The 17,220-nt window shown below is 30.4% G+C and overlaps 1 protein-coding gene across 6 annotated transcripts in view; it reads left to right on the top strand.

Annotated features, from left to right (window-relative positions):
- Positions 1-17,220, top strand: part of LOC146533815 (uncharacterized) — a 114,212-nt gene that overhangs the window by 67,602 nt on the left and 29,390 nt on the right. For 4 of the 6 annotated variants that reach the window (XM_085195043.1, XM_085195041.1, XM_085195040.1 and 1 more), the window contains 4 exons: positions 11,091-11,182; positions 13,295-13,432; positions 14,657-14,734; positions 14,981-15,001. In XM_085195043.1, the coding sequence (XP_085051169.1) occupies positions 11,091-11,182; positions 13,295-13,432; positions 14,657-14,734; positions 14,981-15,001 (329 nt within the window). The remainder of the gene's footprint in view (positions 1-11,090; positions 11,183-13,294; positions 13,433-14,656; positions 14,735-14,980; positions 15,002-17,220) is intronic. The other 2 variants (XM_085195046.1, XM_085195045.1) reach the window with 1 other exon arrangement.

Genomic DNA, 17,220 nt, shown 5'->3' with positions numbered 1-17,220 from the left:
TGCAGACATATACTGTGAAGAGCATGCAAGTTGAACATCAGCATTAGCACAATATGATAATAATGTGTAGACTGTATACACTATAGATCAACGTTTAGGGATCTGTGCTCAAATAGGTAGAACTAATGGCACTATATATTTTTTTAATATACTTGTATCTTCAGTTTTATTTTGAAAATTGACACTCGAGTCACTCCGTTCTCCAGGAAAATGATAATATTTTCAAATACCCATAATTTTTATGGGAACCAAAACCAATAGTTCAATCGCGTACAATTTGACATATTCCATATTTTTTTAGTTTAATGGAAGAACTAGGAGTACTCTAAAAGAGTACACTAGGTTAATACACTGCTTTCTTAATTTTACATCTAATTATAGAGACTACTCGAGTTGAATGGCAAAAATCAATACTGTATTTTAGCTTACAAATTAAAAGATATATAATTTATAATTTGTTTTTAATATTAAAATACCTATAAGTATGTACGTCGCCTTAACACGGTACAGAAATATCTTTTGCTACAAATGTCTACAGCGTTGCCGGTAATTTAACTCGCTTGAGTTGTCAAACATGTTTTGAACAAGTCTAGCTCGTGTATTTTTATTTATTAGGAGTTTATTAATAACTGTCTCGCGTTATTTATTAGTGTTTTTTATATGTACAATTTTGTTGAAACTTCTAGTTTTATTTTATATGTAGAGGTTAGGTTAGTTATAACTTAGTAATAAATCACTTTTTATTTCCTCTTTATACTTTTTTAAGCTACACTGTGTCCCTCACAAAGCAGGACAAGTGAAGGTAGGAGGGAACCTGGGAACCTAGTATTTACGTACATTTAAATGTGACCAATAAATAATAAAGTATGCTAATAGTAAATTTAGGAAAGGTAAAAGGGTTTAACACTAGAAGCGCCGAAGATTGAGACCCCCCTTAAGCCGCCGTCGTGACAAATTTGTCCCATTCTACTTATTATGTTGATTTTTGGTATAATACAAAAAAAATATTATTAAAATAATTCGTAAAATGTGTAGATCATCTTTAATAATCAATTTTTGTTCTTTAACACACATAAAAGTACCAAAAATCCAAACACAAAGAAAGAATCGAATATTTCAAATAGGTTCTAAGGTCGTGATAACTAACTGAATAACTCTTACAGAATTATAAGTTATTGAAATTACTTAATATTATTAGTAGGCCAAGTAATGCATTAATATATTCTTCATCAGTGATACATCACAGATGATTTATAACATTGCATAGTAATGCCTCCAGAATTCGGCGGAAAATGCCAGCGGAGTGCATAGCACTAGGTTCCCAGGTTCCCTCCACCTACCCTACAATTGCCCACATTTGGTATCGAGTGTTTTTCTAAAATTCAAGCCTAGCTTAGTCATCCTTTCATCTGATACCTCACTTGAACTAGCGGCAAAATTTAGTGTTGACACCAATTTTACCCCACTTTTCAGGCTATTATTTTTTCTAACAGCCAAATTTCATAATTCTAAGTTAACTGAAAGTACCTTATTAATTTGATTCCCTTTATAGTGTCGAAATACACGTTTTTTATATTTAAATGGTCATATCTTTTTTTAAGGGTGCTTTTTCAGGAAATCCAGGGACTGTAGATCGTCATATAGTTGATATTCATATACTCATATGAATATCAACTCGATTTCTCCAAGCGTTCCTGAGATAAAGACAAAGACAGCCGGATGGACATAAAATGTAAAAAAAATCTTATAAGGGTTTTTTTTTCCTTAAAAGCTACAGAACCCTAAAAACTTAGGTATTGACTGCTAAACCTACTATTCAATTTTTTTCCGCCCCCGCATCGTCCTTTCACCTCCACCTCGACCCCGAGGCATGAAAATATGTCAAATTATACCCTCAAATAATAAAATAATAATGGCGGGACAAAAATGACCCAGCGGCAGTTCTAGGTAAATATCATTTTTTTTCAAAAAGTATGTAGTAAGTAGTAACATTATTTATATTTTTAATTAAATAAAGGTGTAAAATTGGTAATAGTCAAAAAGTTTCATCTACATACATTAACAAACAAAAAAGTTATAAACAATCAACCTTGCGTTTGGGACAAAAATGGGACGGCGGCGCTTCTAGTGTTAAACCCTAATTTGCTTTGTAAGTAATTCACAAAACTTTATAATTTTACTTAAAAACTTCTCATCGCAAACTTGGTTGTAAATAAACTTAGATTTTAATTGCTTTTCATAATAAGTACAATTATTTGTTATATTAATTAAGAAACTACAATTTTAAATTGTTATTATAATATTGAATTTAATTAATTTTTTTTTTTTTCATTTCTTCGCTCTGGTGTTGAGGCAAAGAGCGGCGTTGGGTTCCGCCACTCAACACGCAACGCTTCCTGAATTCGGCGGAAAGTGGGGAGCGCAGTCTCTTAACACTAGGTTAACCTCTGCCTACCCTGCTGCGTGCGGGATACAGCGTGAACCTTTTTTTTATATAGGTATATCTATTTACCAACGATGTTTGAAAGCTTAAAGATATATAGATAAAGATAAATCTTGAAAAATGTTAGTAGCAGTAATAATTGATTTATTTCAACCAAAATAAACATAATTTTACCTTAAGAATATTTCTTATATTGACATTCTCAAATTACTCATTTTATTCTAATCTAATTTTACATGAAATGTTGCAAATATGTTTCGCGCTGTCACTCAACATATTCTTACATTCGTCATTCACGAAATTCCACTTGATGTTTCTTAATCCAATATAAAGTTGTGAGTCGTTAAGACGAATGCTACGTTCATACGCTTTACTGAGGACAGAAGTTAAACACTTAATTATTCTTGCTAAATTGTGGGAATTTTGCATACTTTTCAATAAGTTTATTTATAGAGAGTTCGTTAATTGTAAATGTTAATTTAGTTTAATTTTGGTTTTTCTTACAGGTACGAATTTTAGAGATATTTGAATCGGGGAAATCCACACTGCGCTTTTTGTCTTGGTAATAGAGCAAAGAAATGGAAATATTAATAAATAATAATCCATTTCCCCGAGTAGGAATCGAACCCTCAACTTTCGCGGTACAGTAAACGCTTGTAGGGGCATCTACGCCACAACATCTAAATTTGTATATTACTTCATTAAAAACACAAACTGAAATTTAATACAAGAAACACGGCCAAAGTCTAAGTTCGAAGTAAATCATAGAAGAGCATGAAAATGAAACATAACATATACAAATAATAAAAGAAAATGGGTCAAACCGACACGTGTGAGTAAATACATATTAAATGTAACATAGCACACCTGTTGCGTGACTTGCCGTGCGTGTATACGAGAGAGTCCCGGAGGTAAAGTACTCTTGGAAATTGATATACTCGTGTTACTCATTAATACAGGTTTTTTAGTTTCACGCTTTATACGTAGTGAAGTACGCAGTTAGAATAGATGGTCAAATTCGCCTCGTCTACTGTCCTCAACCTTATCATACATATCATCCGTCTCCTCTTGCCTTTTACGTCACCTTTTTCTAATCTCTACCATTAGGCATACGTCAGACGAGGTCTTCATCTGCCTCTCTTACCGAGTGGTAATACATAGAGAGTGAAGACTCTTGCTTCATAAATCTTCATGATGTAGGATATATTTATTAATTTCCTATATTTTTAAATATCTAACGCCCATATTTAATACATAGTACCTACAAACGGTGGTTATAAGTTTATACACTGGCTTGATGAGATAGGCATTAGATGGTTTATATCAAACAATAGAGCCCTCTATTGCTTATTATAAACTATCTAAATTAACGTAAAGTTGGAATGATTTATTGGAGTCTACGTAGTGTCTTAACACTAAGAAAATGTTTAAAAATGTTTTAAAAAATCTGTTTAAATAAGTAGGCCTTGATATATTACGATTCATTAAAAAAAATATTCATTTGTACCTAATTAAGAAAAAATATCCTTTTCATATTAAATTTATTCTAATCGTACTTAGGGGATATTAATTATTGAAATGATTTAGTTTTCTTATTTCTGGTTAGATTAAGTTTGCTGTTTCTTTTCGCTATTTTTTATGCATGACCTAATTTCGTTGTATGTGGAAAAGGAATAAATATATGTGGCTAGATGTGGCGTGGGGGTACGAGCGTGTCAACGCGACGTGTTTTGGGATTGATTCACATTCTTTATTTTCTCACTTTGTTAACGAAACAGATTAAATTGGGGATCGAAAGTGTCTCGTTAGGAACGGAGTGCCTTAGCATTATATAGAGCTTTATAATAGAAGACTTTATATAATCATAATCTGTTGTAAAAATTTAGTAGGGTAGACAGAGGAAATCTATTGTCCCTCCATCCTACAGTCTCATGCTTTCCAAGATCGTTGAGTTGCGGAACTCAAACTTTTTCAAACAGGCGCTATGTCGTACTTGCTGGCCTCGTATGAACGAGTATCTAAAATACTACTACTATTATTAAATTGAACGTGTATGTGGATGAATAGCATCCATGTATATAAACTTTCCATTATCACGTAAAAAGTACTGAGCGGATTTAGTTAAAACTATACGGTAATATAGCTTATTCACCAGAATAAGACAAGGACTACAATTGATGTAAAGTAATTGTATAATTTAGCTATATTATAACAATAACTTTAAATGGCTAGCTATTATACAACAGAATTATTCTTATTTTTTCAAATAAATAAAAATATAAACGAAAAGTGTTGAAGGAAATAAAAGCATCAAGAGCAAGACCGGTAGATAGATGGATGTCTCGATGCGATCTAAAGTCTAAACCATTTTTCACATCGCACTTTAAAATGTAATGTAACCTTATTTTAGAAGATAAAGAGTTAACTAAAGTTAAAAAGAATTATATGTGAAAATTATTATTTTTTACGACAATTGTGCGGGTGCAGTGCAGTATTAAATTTGGCACAATTATGGTTTATATAAATACAGAAGGGGTACAGAATGCTAATATATTTTTTTAATAATGCATAAACAATATTTAATTTCTAAAATAAAATGGTAATAACCAAATGTTTGACAATATACATTTTTGTATTTACCACTGCGATATCGTTAAAACAGAAAGAAAGAAATTTATATTTATAAAAAATTAGTATTTTTCGTGTCCATTTAATACTGTTGTATAGATTTCATCAAGTAAACAAAGTTGGGTTACGTGACAGCTTTGAACATCTAAATGAAGGCAGCATTCAGAATGCTTATTTGCATATTTTAATTATTCTGTAATATATCCTTGTATGATATCAATATTTTATTAATTATCTATTTTTTAGTAAGCATATGGCATGTGAAAAAACCTTCTTCTTCTTCTTCTTCCTGGCATTAATCCCGACTATTACCAGGGTCTGGCTTCCTACTCAACCTACTCCACTTTGCACGATATTTTGCGTCCTCGGTGGTTAGACCATTGGCTCTCATGTGAATAAACCTATAGAGGTAAAATAGGAAAATTTGTAAAATTTGTATTTGTAAAATTTGTGGTTGACATTGCGTTGAGACGTACACGTGGTCGTATATCATCATCATCATCACATCCAGACGTTCACTTTTTATATTACGTTTGTTCTCTAGTATAATAAAATAAGACATGCATGTGCGTCCCCCCCTTCAACTTTATGACAAAAATAAATCTGGAAAATTATTTTCTTTTTTTAATAAAAAAAAATAAAATAACCATTTCCACAAATAAATACCTACATAATATAATATTTCATAACATCAACACTAAAATTCAATAATAAAATATATTACAGCAATAACAAAACACTGCAACACAAAACCATTGTATGTCAATCAAAAACGTAGCTTCCGTAGCTCGTTGAAGCGAGTAAATCTCCAGTCTTGGCTGTTCTCCAGATAGTTCATTTACCGACTGATCTTTTAGAGGAGGAGATCTATACGTAACACAGAAAAAAAAACATTAGGAACTGTCATTTTCCTAATAGCTTTTTATGTGGTACGATTATGACGGCCCAGATTTTAAAAACTGCATAAAGCGAGGCCTTCAAAAGTTGGCACTATTCTGTAACCGCACGAATGCTGAGGTTAAATTTTTGCTATTCATCCGCAAAGATATCTTTTTTACGTTTTGAGATTTTTTTTTTTGTAATGGTCTTTTAAAATGTATAGTTCTTGTCGTATTTAGGCTCTTCTACATTATGATTATGTACTCGTATTATACATTTATTAGGTACGTATTATACCTTTTGTTTATTATACATTTAAAGGCTTATCTTTATTTTACACAACCAATTGCAAGCTTGTACCAATAGCTATTAAATATATAATCATTACTATAAGATTATCTTTGTCTATTGTATCTCATATATTATGTACATGGAGAAAGAATAAATATATATTTTTTTAAAAATAACATATTTGAAATATAAGCACAGTACAAACAAAACATATTGCTACGTTTATATTTATTGTAAGAGAATTCCAAAGAACTCCACTGATGGTGCAAAAGTTGTGATATTATATTGAAAGTGCTGGACTTGGAAAATTGGTTTCTTAGAATAAGATATTGCTCGCGGCAAAAGAATCTTAACTCTGGAGTATATTTAAAAAAAAATAATCTGAATTTGGTAGCTACATATTTTTCTAAGCGAAGCTAAATTGAATTGATATTTTTTACATTTATATATGTACGTATATATATGTATAAATTATTTTTTTGTTTCACAAGATTGCATGGAATCGCTTTGCTTCGTTAACGAAGATTTCCTCGAGCGGGAATCGAATCAACAACCTGTAGCATTTACAGTCGCACAAACGGTTGCATCTGCTCCACGACTGACCGTATATTTAACTTGACAATAGAATTCTTCTATCTACTTTAATTGCAAAATGGAGAAAAAAAATATAACTTCGAGTATTTCCTAGCCTTTGGCCGCTTTAAAGCAAAATTATACAACATTTTCATATAAATTGTCTAAAACTATTCAGTTGTTTTTGTGTTAAAGTGGAACAAACATCTATTCTAATAAACTTTCAATAATATTAGGTACATAATATAAGTACCTAATATTATTATAGAAATCAATGCTATAATTCGATTCAATAACTTTATTATGTCACAATTCCATTATATTTTCCATTTGAATGAACCCAATAGCATATGTATAACAACACACGTACAAACGCTACAAAGTGCACGACCGTTCACCGATGTCTAAAATTGGCCTCGACATTTACAAGCTATCTTAGTTTGAGCTTCAGATTTCACAGCTGCTTTCGTTGTTTTGCTTCTGGTTGGAGATATGTATTCGCGAGCTTCGCTGACTTCCTGAAATCAATCAACGTCACCTGAGTGTCCTATATTCTATTTATAAAGAGGATAAAGGCATCGTTTATCTTCTCGCTGTCTTTGGATAGTCAGATCTAGTGGTATTAAATAGATACTTCTTTGGTCTTGCTTCTAGATTCTGGGTCGTGCTATGGGTACATTATTATGATTTTTTATTATCATATTTTTTTTGGATAGGTTTAATGAATCTAGTGATAGATCACTTCGGTCTCCATCTTTGGAGTTGCTCCACTTAGATTAATTGCGTGTTAGGTATTTATATGTATTTTTTAATATTTTTTTTGCTTCATGCTGTATTCTACACGAAGCAAGGTGGGCAGAGGGAACCTGGCAACCTAATACTAACCTTTTCGCCGAATTCTTTTTATAATCAACTGGAAAAATTCTTTAATTTAAATATTAATGTTTCTCTGTGTTAAATATGAACCTAAAACTATCACATTAGATAGACAATGCCATGATATATCTATATTAATTAATCTACAATTAAAACTAAAAAAAATATATAGTTTTATTTCATCAAGTCTCAAGACCACTTGGACACGTCAATTCTGCACCGGATTTCAATGCAGGTTGGCTTTCGCTACTCAACACACAATAACGGTATGAAAGAACTTATTAAGATTGAAATTTCTTACTAACTAATCGGTTCAGTAACTTATCTTATTAAGAAATGTCAGAAAAAGACGACTGAGAGAAGTGCAAAAACATAATTTATTATCTTTTAAGAAATATTTTTGATTTAGTTAATCGGATCCGTCAAAAAACCACGCGACGATTGTGGGTTCGATACCTACTCGGAGGAATGAATTATTATTTATGAATATTTTCATTTCCTCGCTCTGACTCTCGCTGGAGATCCGCAACTCAACAAACAATGCTTCGAAAAAATTAGTGGAACGTAGGGAACGGAGTGTCCTTAACACTAAATTCCCTTTGCCTACCCTGCCGCGTCGGCAGGTACAGAAACTGTTTTAAAACTTTTGTTTAAATATAGCTATTTTTATTTTAAGGATAGAGGTGTTCACACAACTGCACTGCACAACAAATGCAACTGCACTCAAACATAATGACCATTTTGCTTAGAAGTTTGGTACAAAACTGTCTCAAAGCCACATTTTCATTAACGTAACATGCAGGATAATAAGTGAATCTGACCACAAATGTGTTTTGTATGCAAATCCGCACTGCATCTATGCTTCTAACCTCATTATTGGACTTCCACGTCTACCGTCGTGTGTTACTATGTTACTATTAAGGAAATATGGAGTCTTACTTTTAATTTCGTTTTTGAATGTTTTCTGTATTTCTATACAGATGAAATTTTCGAGGCTAGTCGACATGGTCGTGGCGTTGAGTTACGCCATTCAACACACAATTTCTCTAGACTCGGTGAAGAGTCGAAACGTCGTCGAGTCGAGTGTCTTAACACTAGGCTCACTTTGCCTACCTCGCCTACCCTGCTACATGCGGGATATAGCGTAAAGTTGTATTTAAATACTTTTTTAACAAATGAGTTACTTTTTAAAACTATGAAAATTTTTGATAATTTCTTAAAGAAGTGAGAAAAATTTTAAAAAGTTGTAAGTGACTATTACATACAGAAAATCAATTTTTAAAAAACATCGATATATATATATATATATATATATATATATATATATATATTATCTAGCATTTTATATATATATATATATATTTCAGTCATAATACATAATTAAGGGGTAACTATAATGCGACGCGACCATTGTGGGTTCGATTTTCACTCGAAGAAGTGAAACATTCAATATTTCATTTCCTCGCTCTGGTAAAGAGGCAAGGCGCGGCTTTGAGGTTTCAAATGGTTTCTTAATGGGATTACTATTAATAATACATAATTAATATAAATATTACAGGTATGATGGTAAATTATGTTTGTGGTAATAATTTAGTCAATAGAGTTGCAAGCTATTAAAAGTTTTCATATCTTATAACAAGCTTGTTAATAATTTAGGAGACTTTAAGGAAAATTATAATAAAATATTAAGTAACTTGAGGCCAGTCGTGGCGCAGGGGCACATAGTGTAAAGTAGTATAAACACGACTGGTTGTCAGTTCAATCCCCACTAGAGGAAATGAAAGATTTATTTAAATTTATATTTCCATTTCTTCGTTTTGGTGCCAAGGCGAACCGCAACGCCTTCAGAAGTCGACGGAAAGTAAGGAACAGAGTGTCTTAACAGTGGGTTCCCTCTGCCTACCCTAGTGTATACGGGACACAGCGTAAGGCTGATTTGTTTTTTAACCGACTTCTGTAAGAAAAGGAGGTTATCAATTCGACTGTATTTTTTTTTTTTTAAATTTTTTTTTTATGTTTGTTACCTCATAACTTTTGACTGGGTGAACCGATTTTGATAATTTTATTTGATAATTTTGAAAGGTATAGCTTCCCAAATGGTCCCATTTTTTTTTGGTCCATGTCTGACAATGGTATCTATGAGAAAATCACATAAGTCTTAAATTTGCATTAGGCATGTGCGCGACTAATAGCCGAATAACTCAATGTTGCGCCAACCGATTTTGATAATTCTTTCAATTATGGAATCCGGAGAAAATTGAGAAAGTTTGTTTTTTTTGGTAAAAAAATGATTATACTGTAATAGTTACAAGCAAAAACTTTTTAAATTGATGTCAGAAGTGAGATTCCTGATGGTTGCATTTCTTTTCAACCAACCTCAAAAAAGAAGATGTTCTCATTTTCAACCAACTTCAAAGAAGGGAGATTCCCAATTCGCCCGAATACTTTTTATGTATGTTCTTGTTAATATACCAAAATGTAACTTTGCGAACAAACTACTGCTACAACACCCTTACTACAATATCTAATTACTAAGCCTGTTTGTTTTACTTGGCACCGACTTCAAAATTATAAAATCTTTGTAAAATTATTTTTCACTTTTTAGTTCGTTGTTAGAAGTCGGTTTTTCTTTTTGTTAAAAATTAATTTATTTTAAAGTAACTTTATATTTTTTTCTATACTTGAATTAACATATTTCTATTAATAAATTTAGCTTTTTCTTAGATATAAGGCTGTCGATTAGGACAATGGTGCTATTTAAAATACATATATGTGTACATCATTATTTATTATATGCTCTATACTTGCATTTGAATTTTATAAAAAAGATGTGGCGTTTCACTCTTTGTGCATACTTTGGCAACTTTCCTCTGTTTTCATTTAGAAATTTTTGTCTAGCATTTTATATTTTAATATAAATATTTCTTAAAGTAATCTAATAGCTATCTTAGCCCTACATACAATTATATACCTAAAACGTACAATTAGGTACTACGATTAAGACGCAGTTAAACCACAAAGCTTATCGCAAATCTTATCGACCTGTCATACCAGTGTTTAAACTACAAAGGGTATTGAATACTATATAGACTATCAAGAAATATAATAGAGGCCAGTCGTGGGACAGGAGCACGAGAGGTGGAGGGTGTGGGTTCAATTTTCACTCAAGTAAATGAAATATTTAATTTTCATTTAAAAAAATATTTTCATTTCCTAGTCACTCAACACGCAATGCCTTCAGAATTCGGCGGAAAATGGAAAACGCAAGTGTTTTAATAGGAACGAAGTGTCTTTCTTAACAATGGCAAGCAGAAAGAAACTGGAAACCTAGGTTCCCAGGTTCCCTCTTAATTTACTGGTTATATTTATCAATTATTATACCAGCATCATGTTCTTACAGAGCCGCCGAGGACGTCGCCCCAACAGGACGGGGGGCTGGGGACGCCCCGTTCCTCCGTCTCGCCACCCGATCCTTCACCGACTTTTCCAACGGTAAGTTGACTTAGCTATCAACTTAGGAAACAGTTAATTATTACAGTTTTATTTTATTATTTTAATTTAAATAAATTGAGGTCATCGTGGCACAGTGGCTCAAACGTGCTAGTCTAAATGTGACGGTTGTGCGTTTGCTTCCGACTTCCTATCAACATTTGGGGGTATGAAGTGTCATGCCTCATCCCGCATATAGCGCGGTAGGAACGTTTGAAACACCTTTTGAACGTTTTTCTTCTACACGTTCTTAGTTTTCCACCCAAATTTTTCCAAATTGAAATTTATTTTAATGTCTAAATAAGAAACATTATTTTGGTTCATGCTTAAATTACTTTTGACACATATATATATACTAGCGGCCCTCTCGCGGTTTCACCCGCGTGAACTATGTTATTATTAATTTCTGTCTCCATGGCTACGTCCTAGTGACGTCTATGCAAAACTTGAGACTCCTAGCATTTGTAGTAACGAAGTTTCATACAAACTTTCGACCCCAAAAACAACCCCTTAGAAGTCGAATATTGTAAATTCCCGTCTTAGCGAGCACCTACGTCCTATAAATGATTCCTATGCAAAATTTGAGATTCCTAGCACATGTAGTTTTTGAGATTTCGTGATGAGTGAGTGACCTTTCGATTTTATATATTTATAATATTCAGCTTCATTTAAAATTGTTTTTTCCGAAATTTACATATTTCCAAGTTCTCTTAAAAATAAACGTTGCCTCAAACTTTGTTCGTAATGCAATCGAAGCGTATTGTTTGTACAGTTTTCTTTTTATTTTAATTAAAAAAGGGTAAACTAAATTTTAAAATATAATAAATACTTCATCTTGATCATGAGAATGTGGAGATAATAAAAAAATGTCAAGAAAATAAGTGCTCGCTTTGGGAAAATTATCTCAAGTGGCGGAACTCAACGCCGCGCGTTTTCTTACTAGAATGAAAAAATAAAAATGGTTTCCATATAACCATATTCATCGAAATGTATAAAAAAAATGCTTTTCGTTGAACTTTTCGCCTCGACGATTTATATTCCTTTGATTTCAACGGCTACGAGTATAAGAGTACGAGATATACATAAGTATATTGTGAAGGGGTGAATATTTTAGATTTACTATTTAACTTTCGCTTTTGAAATTATTCTTTTTACGCAACAACGTTTCTTTGAAATGTCAGTATAAAATTTACTGAATATTAAAATTTACATGTCATTTAAAAAAAAAATACTATGCTCATAATAATTCATTTAGTATTTTATAAATTGCAATTTCTATGTACGTAGTACTTATTGTTCATATACATTTACATATGTATATGTTGCATTTGTGCCTTTCCCTATAGTTTCTTTGTAAATGAACTACTAATTCAATTCAATTCAATTCAATAGTTCCTGAGATTAGCGCGGCAACCAAACAAACTCTTCAACTTTGTAATATTAGTATATTTATAGATATTTAAGATATTTATTATTCGTACAAATATATATATATATATATATATATATATATATATATATATATATAACTTATATTTATAGCACGACCAATGTTATTGCGTCATTGCGTATCGCGTTTGTTATCGTAAAGTAACGCGCATTCGTGGTTTCCTGTAATGCTTTCCGCATATACTTCCATATCCTATTATTACTTGATTTATTAGATAGTCGAGTTTGTTGTAATAAAATGAACTATTTACTTAAGAAAAAATATTTAAAAATTAATTATATTTTTAAAAAGAATAAACTGTGTGTTAAGATAAATGCATGTTAACTTACAATTCTCTAAGTATATGCGGATACCGCTAGAAAGGCAACACGGAGGCTTCTGTAAATATTTATATGAAAAACAAAGATCTCTGGTTTGTCCGGTAGCCTGCATAACTAGATTATTTACATTTATAATTTTTTTTTTCCACACTTGGGACGGAAAAATCTACATTTTTATACTTTTTTTTAATAAGTGAGATCTTAATTTTTTGGCACGGTATGACAAATATACTTCTCTATGCCTATGCAGTTGGGTAAATCTGATAAAAAAATAGAATGTTAGATATTTAATAAATATTTTTTTTTACATAAATTGTTATTTTTATATATTTTTTCTTCCATCAGATACGTGGTGTGGAGATCGGCATCGTAGTTTTAGTACTGATCGTGTGGATCGGCGCGATAGCACTGTTCTTCAACAGATGGGGCAAAATACGAATGTTGCTGCCTTACCAGCCTGATTACAAACAAGAACAGTTAAAGGTAATATAATATATTTAATTCTTATACTAATATAAATTTTTATTATTGATTTATGTATTATTATATTTTGGGTTCAATTTTGGGTTATGGGTTATCTTGACTACAACGACGACGACGTTAACTAAAATAACTAAAACGTTTTAGGATCTACATAATGTTCACAACAATATATTGAAATGTAACATGCTATTATATAGCCTATTTTTTATATGAAAAAAAATCGATATTATGTTAATTATATAGATAAATTTCCAGCTATTTTAATAAAGATAGAGAATAGTTGTCGATGATATTACTTTGGAAATTTCATTACTATTTACTAGTTAAGTAACTCTAGTTCATATTATATTGAAATATTTTACTACAATAACGATTGAGTATCTTTAATCTTAATTTATCCTTTAAATATATAAGATATAATAATATATAATTATCCTTTAGACATAGTTAATTTACTGCTCTTATACAAAATAATACGTATAAACAAATACGTCTTTAGACCTTATGTACGTAACTGTTGTTAAAATATTGTATTTTTATTACATTTTAAGCTAATATTGTTAGTTGTAGATAACTTATACATTCCATTTGTCAATAAAACTTCGACAGGTTGAAGTGCATCCTTCCAATTCGACGCCGTAGGACTCATGGTGTGTTATAAATTTACCTAACTGTACACGTTCGCTAGATTTCAGTAACAAATTAACTAAAATTTACAAAAATTTAACTAAATATTGAAAATAACGCTTGAAAATAACATTTTGTAAATAATACTGATAATAATATATATCGTAGAGCTATTTTAACTTAATTAATTTTATATATTATCAGCTATACATATATATACCTATACAATATACAAGAGAATGCTTGCTATTCATTATATATTTCTCCAATTTTAAATAGATAATTTTATGAGTAATTTATTCGAAAAAAATCTTTATGACTAACGCAGTACTAATAGCATTAAGTGAAACGTGCTTTATATTATAGAGTAATAAGAAACACTAATTATAATCTACGAAAGTTTTTTTTAATATAAAGGATATATGGTATATTTTAATAAAATGTATATTATAAAAAAATGAGAATTATATCAACTTTTTTATTTTTTGGTTAGCCTTACCTTGGGCCAAATATCACTAATAGATTCTAAGCCAAGATTAAATATGTATTTAGTGAAATATAAAAATTAAGAAAATACATATTTATTTAAATTTATAGGTGCCAGGAAGTAGTGCCTTAGCTGCAGCAACAGCTGGAGGCACTTGTGGAGCGCATTCAGCACCGTCAGCATGTTCGGTAAATATATATTTTTACCAAATATTGATTTCACATTCTTGATTTGACTTGATTTCCCTTGATTGATTTTATGTTTTCTTTCAATATCAACTTAACAAACTTAGGTCGAAGGACCTTTTGTCAAACTATATTAATTTTATAATTTTTATCTATATTATGCTATAAATATTAATAATGATTATTTAAGAAATCATACCTTTTCTAAGTTTTTATTTTTTCTTTTCTTTATTGTGCAAATGACATTAGGATATCGGGAATCACTCGGATGTAAGATTTATTGTATTTATGTAATTAGCACTCACATGTACTTTTTTTTGTTGTACATAACATGTAGTTTTTTATTAATATAATAGTATTTTTTTTGTAGTTTTCGAAAAAAAGTCATAATATTTATTATCATTATATTTATCATTATACAATGTAAACAGAGTTATTTGCTATTAATTTCATCATTGTATTTATGGAAATTTAAAAAATAAACATTTATTATATTTTTATATAGTTAAGCTCCATTTTTATTTTAAAACAAATATGTGTTATAATATTATAATTTTGTGTTTCTTCATTAGTTATAAGAGTTAATTATATATTATTATCATTTTTTTTTTCGTTTTTTTATTGGTTCTATGTACGACTGTGCGTTTAAAATATTTAAACCATTGACATTTTAAGCAACAAAAAATGTGATTTTTTAAATTATCGTTTCTCTGTATTTTCTATAAAACCAATATAGCAAGCTAGCTTTGACCAGTTTTTAATATAATTTTGACGTGGTTTATTTTTTAGAAATGTTATGAAACTCTCACAATATATTTTTGAAATTATTCATGGATATAAACGTGTTAAATGATATTTTTGATAATTTTTAGAAAGAAAAAACATTTCCAGAGTTTAAATATTAATTTAAAATATTGAAAACCACAACTTGACACGAGATTCCCTTTTACATGCTACGCAGACTCAGTTCGAGATTCACACAAAAAAATATAAAATAATGATTCTTCAGTAATAAAAGAATTCATCAAAAACAAAAAAAATAATTAAGAAATAATTCATTTAACAAAAATATATTTTTCCTATAAACATATCTAACAAACACAGTATTCATTCAATTAACGAAGCCGGAATAAACGGAATAAATGAAAAAATCACATTAAATATGTAAATGTTCGCATAATGCCGTTACAACGTGACACATCAAGGTTAGGCAAAGGTTTAAGATTGCAGTACAAAGACACGCTAAGCGTGATTCCCATTCGACCGCATTGCACCATTTCCACCACGTTAAAGGTCGAGGAAATCCTGCATTTTGTTATACGTATATAATATACCTAGTTGATTATTATTATTGAAAGACAAAGTTAAAATATATTTATATGAAATAGATTTTAAAGTTTTTTTTATTACCGTGGTACAATCATAATTGATGAGTATGAATTCCAGTTATGCCGAATAAACTATTTTTCTGCTGAATTCTGGAGGTGGAGTGTTGAGTGGCGAAATTCATTCATTCGCTTATCTCTCTCTATATTTCTCGTTAGCAAAGCGAGGAAATTAAATTGAAATATTTAATTTCTTTCAGTGAGAATCGAACCCACGACCTATTTCGTTTACAGTCTCATGCTTGTGCTTGCAACAAGATTATCGATAATAGTAATTAGCACGCTAATGTGTATTGAATAATTAATAGTTAAATTTTAATTATTGTGTAGAAAAACAAGATTCATACTGTTTTTCGCATATAGCACATGTGCTGGGTGGACAGAGGAAACCTAGTGTTACAAACAGTCTGTATCTATTCAATACTGTAAAATACATTGTCACGCTTTGTGTTTTTACCTGCTCGAAAAAACGTAAGTATGAAATATTTCATTCCCCAAGTGGGAATCGAATCCACAGCTATCGCAATTACATTAAAGCTTCATGCCTGGGCGCCACAATAAAAACCACTATATCTTGCATTTAAATAGAACATATTTAAGCCTTTATAAGGTGTAAAGTAAGGAAATGGCAAAGCTTACACACTGCTGTGAAAACATTTTAAGTAGTCGGCATCAATTGACCTGGTTTTTCGTTGAAACAAAAGAAAATATTTCCTTTATTCAGAAATGTTCTAAACATTGAGTAGACTTTTAGTCAATTCTAGCATTATAAACCAAAATTTCTATACAAATACATTTTTTTATTATATCTAGAAATTATAATTTAAGAAAAAGTATTATTTTTTATTTTTCAAATAATATCTTAATTATTGTTTTTTTTATGTTTGTGTGTATAACTGTAAAAACTAGTGAACTAAGTGTCTTACAGCTTGGTTTCCTCTAATTTATATGCCAATATTTTAATAATGTCTGCCTTTTAATAAAGTAAAGTATCGATAACGTTGGAAGCTTAACCAAAAAATGTCTGAAATAGCAAGTCATGTCTAAAAATATAAATGACCATACATTAATATCTTTCCAAATATATACGATTCATATAATTAA

Source organism: Heliconius melpomene, chromosome 12 (assembly GCF_056956725.1).
Source record: "Heliconius melpomene rosina isolate 202511_hmr_F chromosome 12, ASM5695672v1, whole genome shotgun sequence".
NCBI lineage: Eukaryota > Metazoa > Arthropoda > Insecta > Lepidoptera > Nymphalidae > Heliconius > Heliconius melpomene.
Note: the sequence above shows the minus strand (reverse complement) of the source record. Positions and strands in the feature narration are given on the sequence as shown.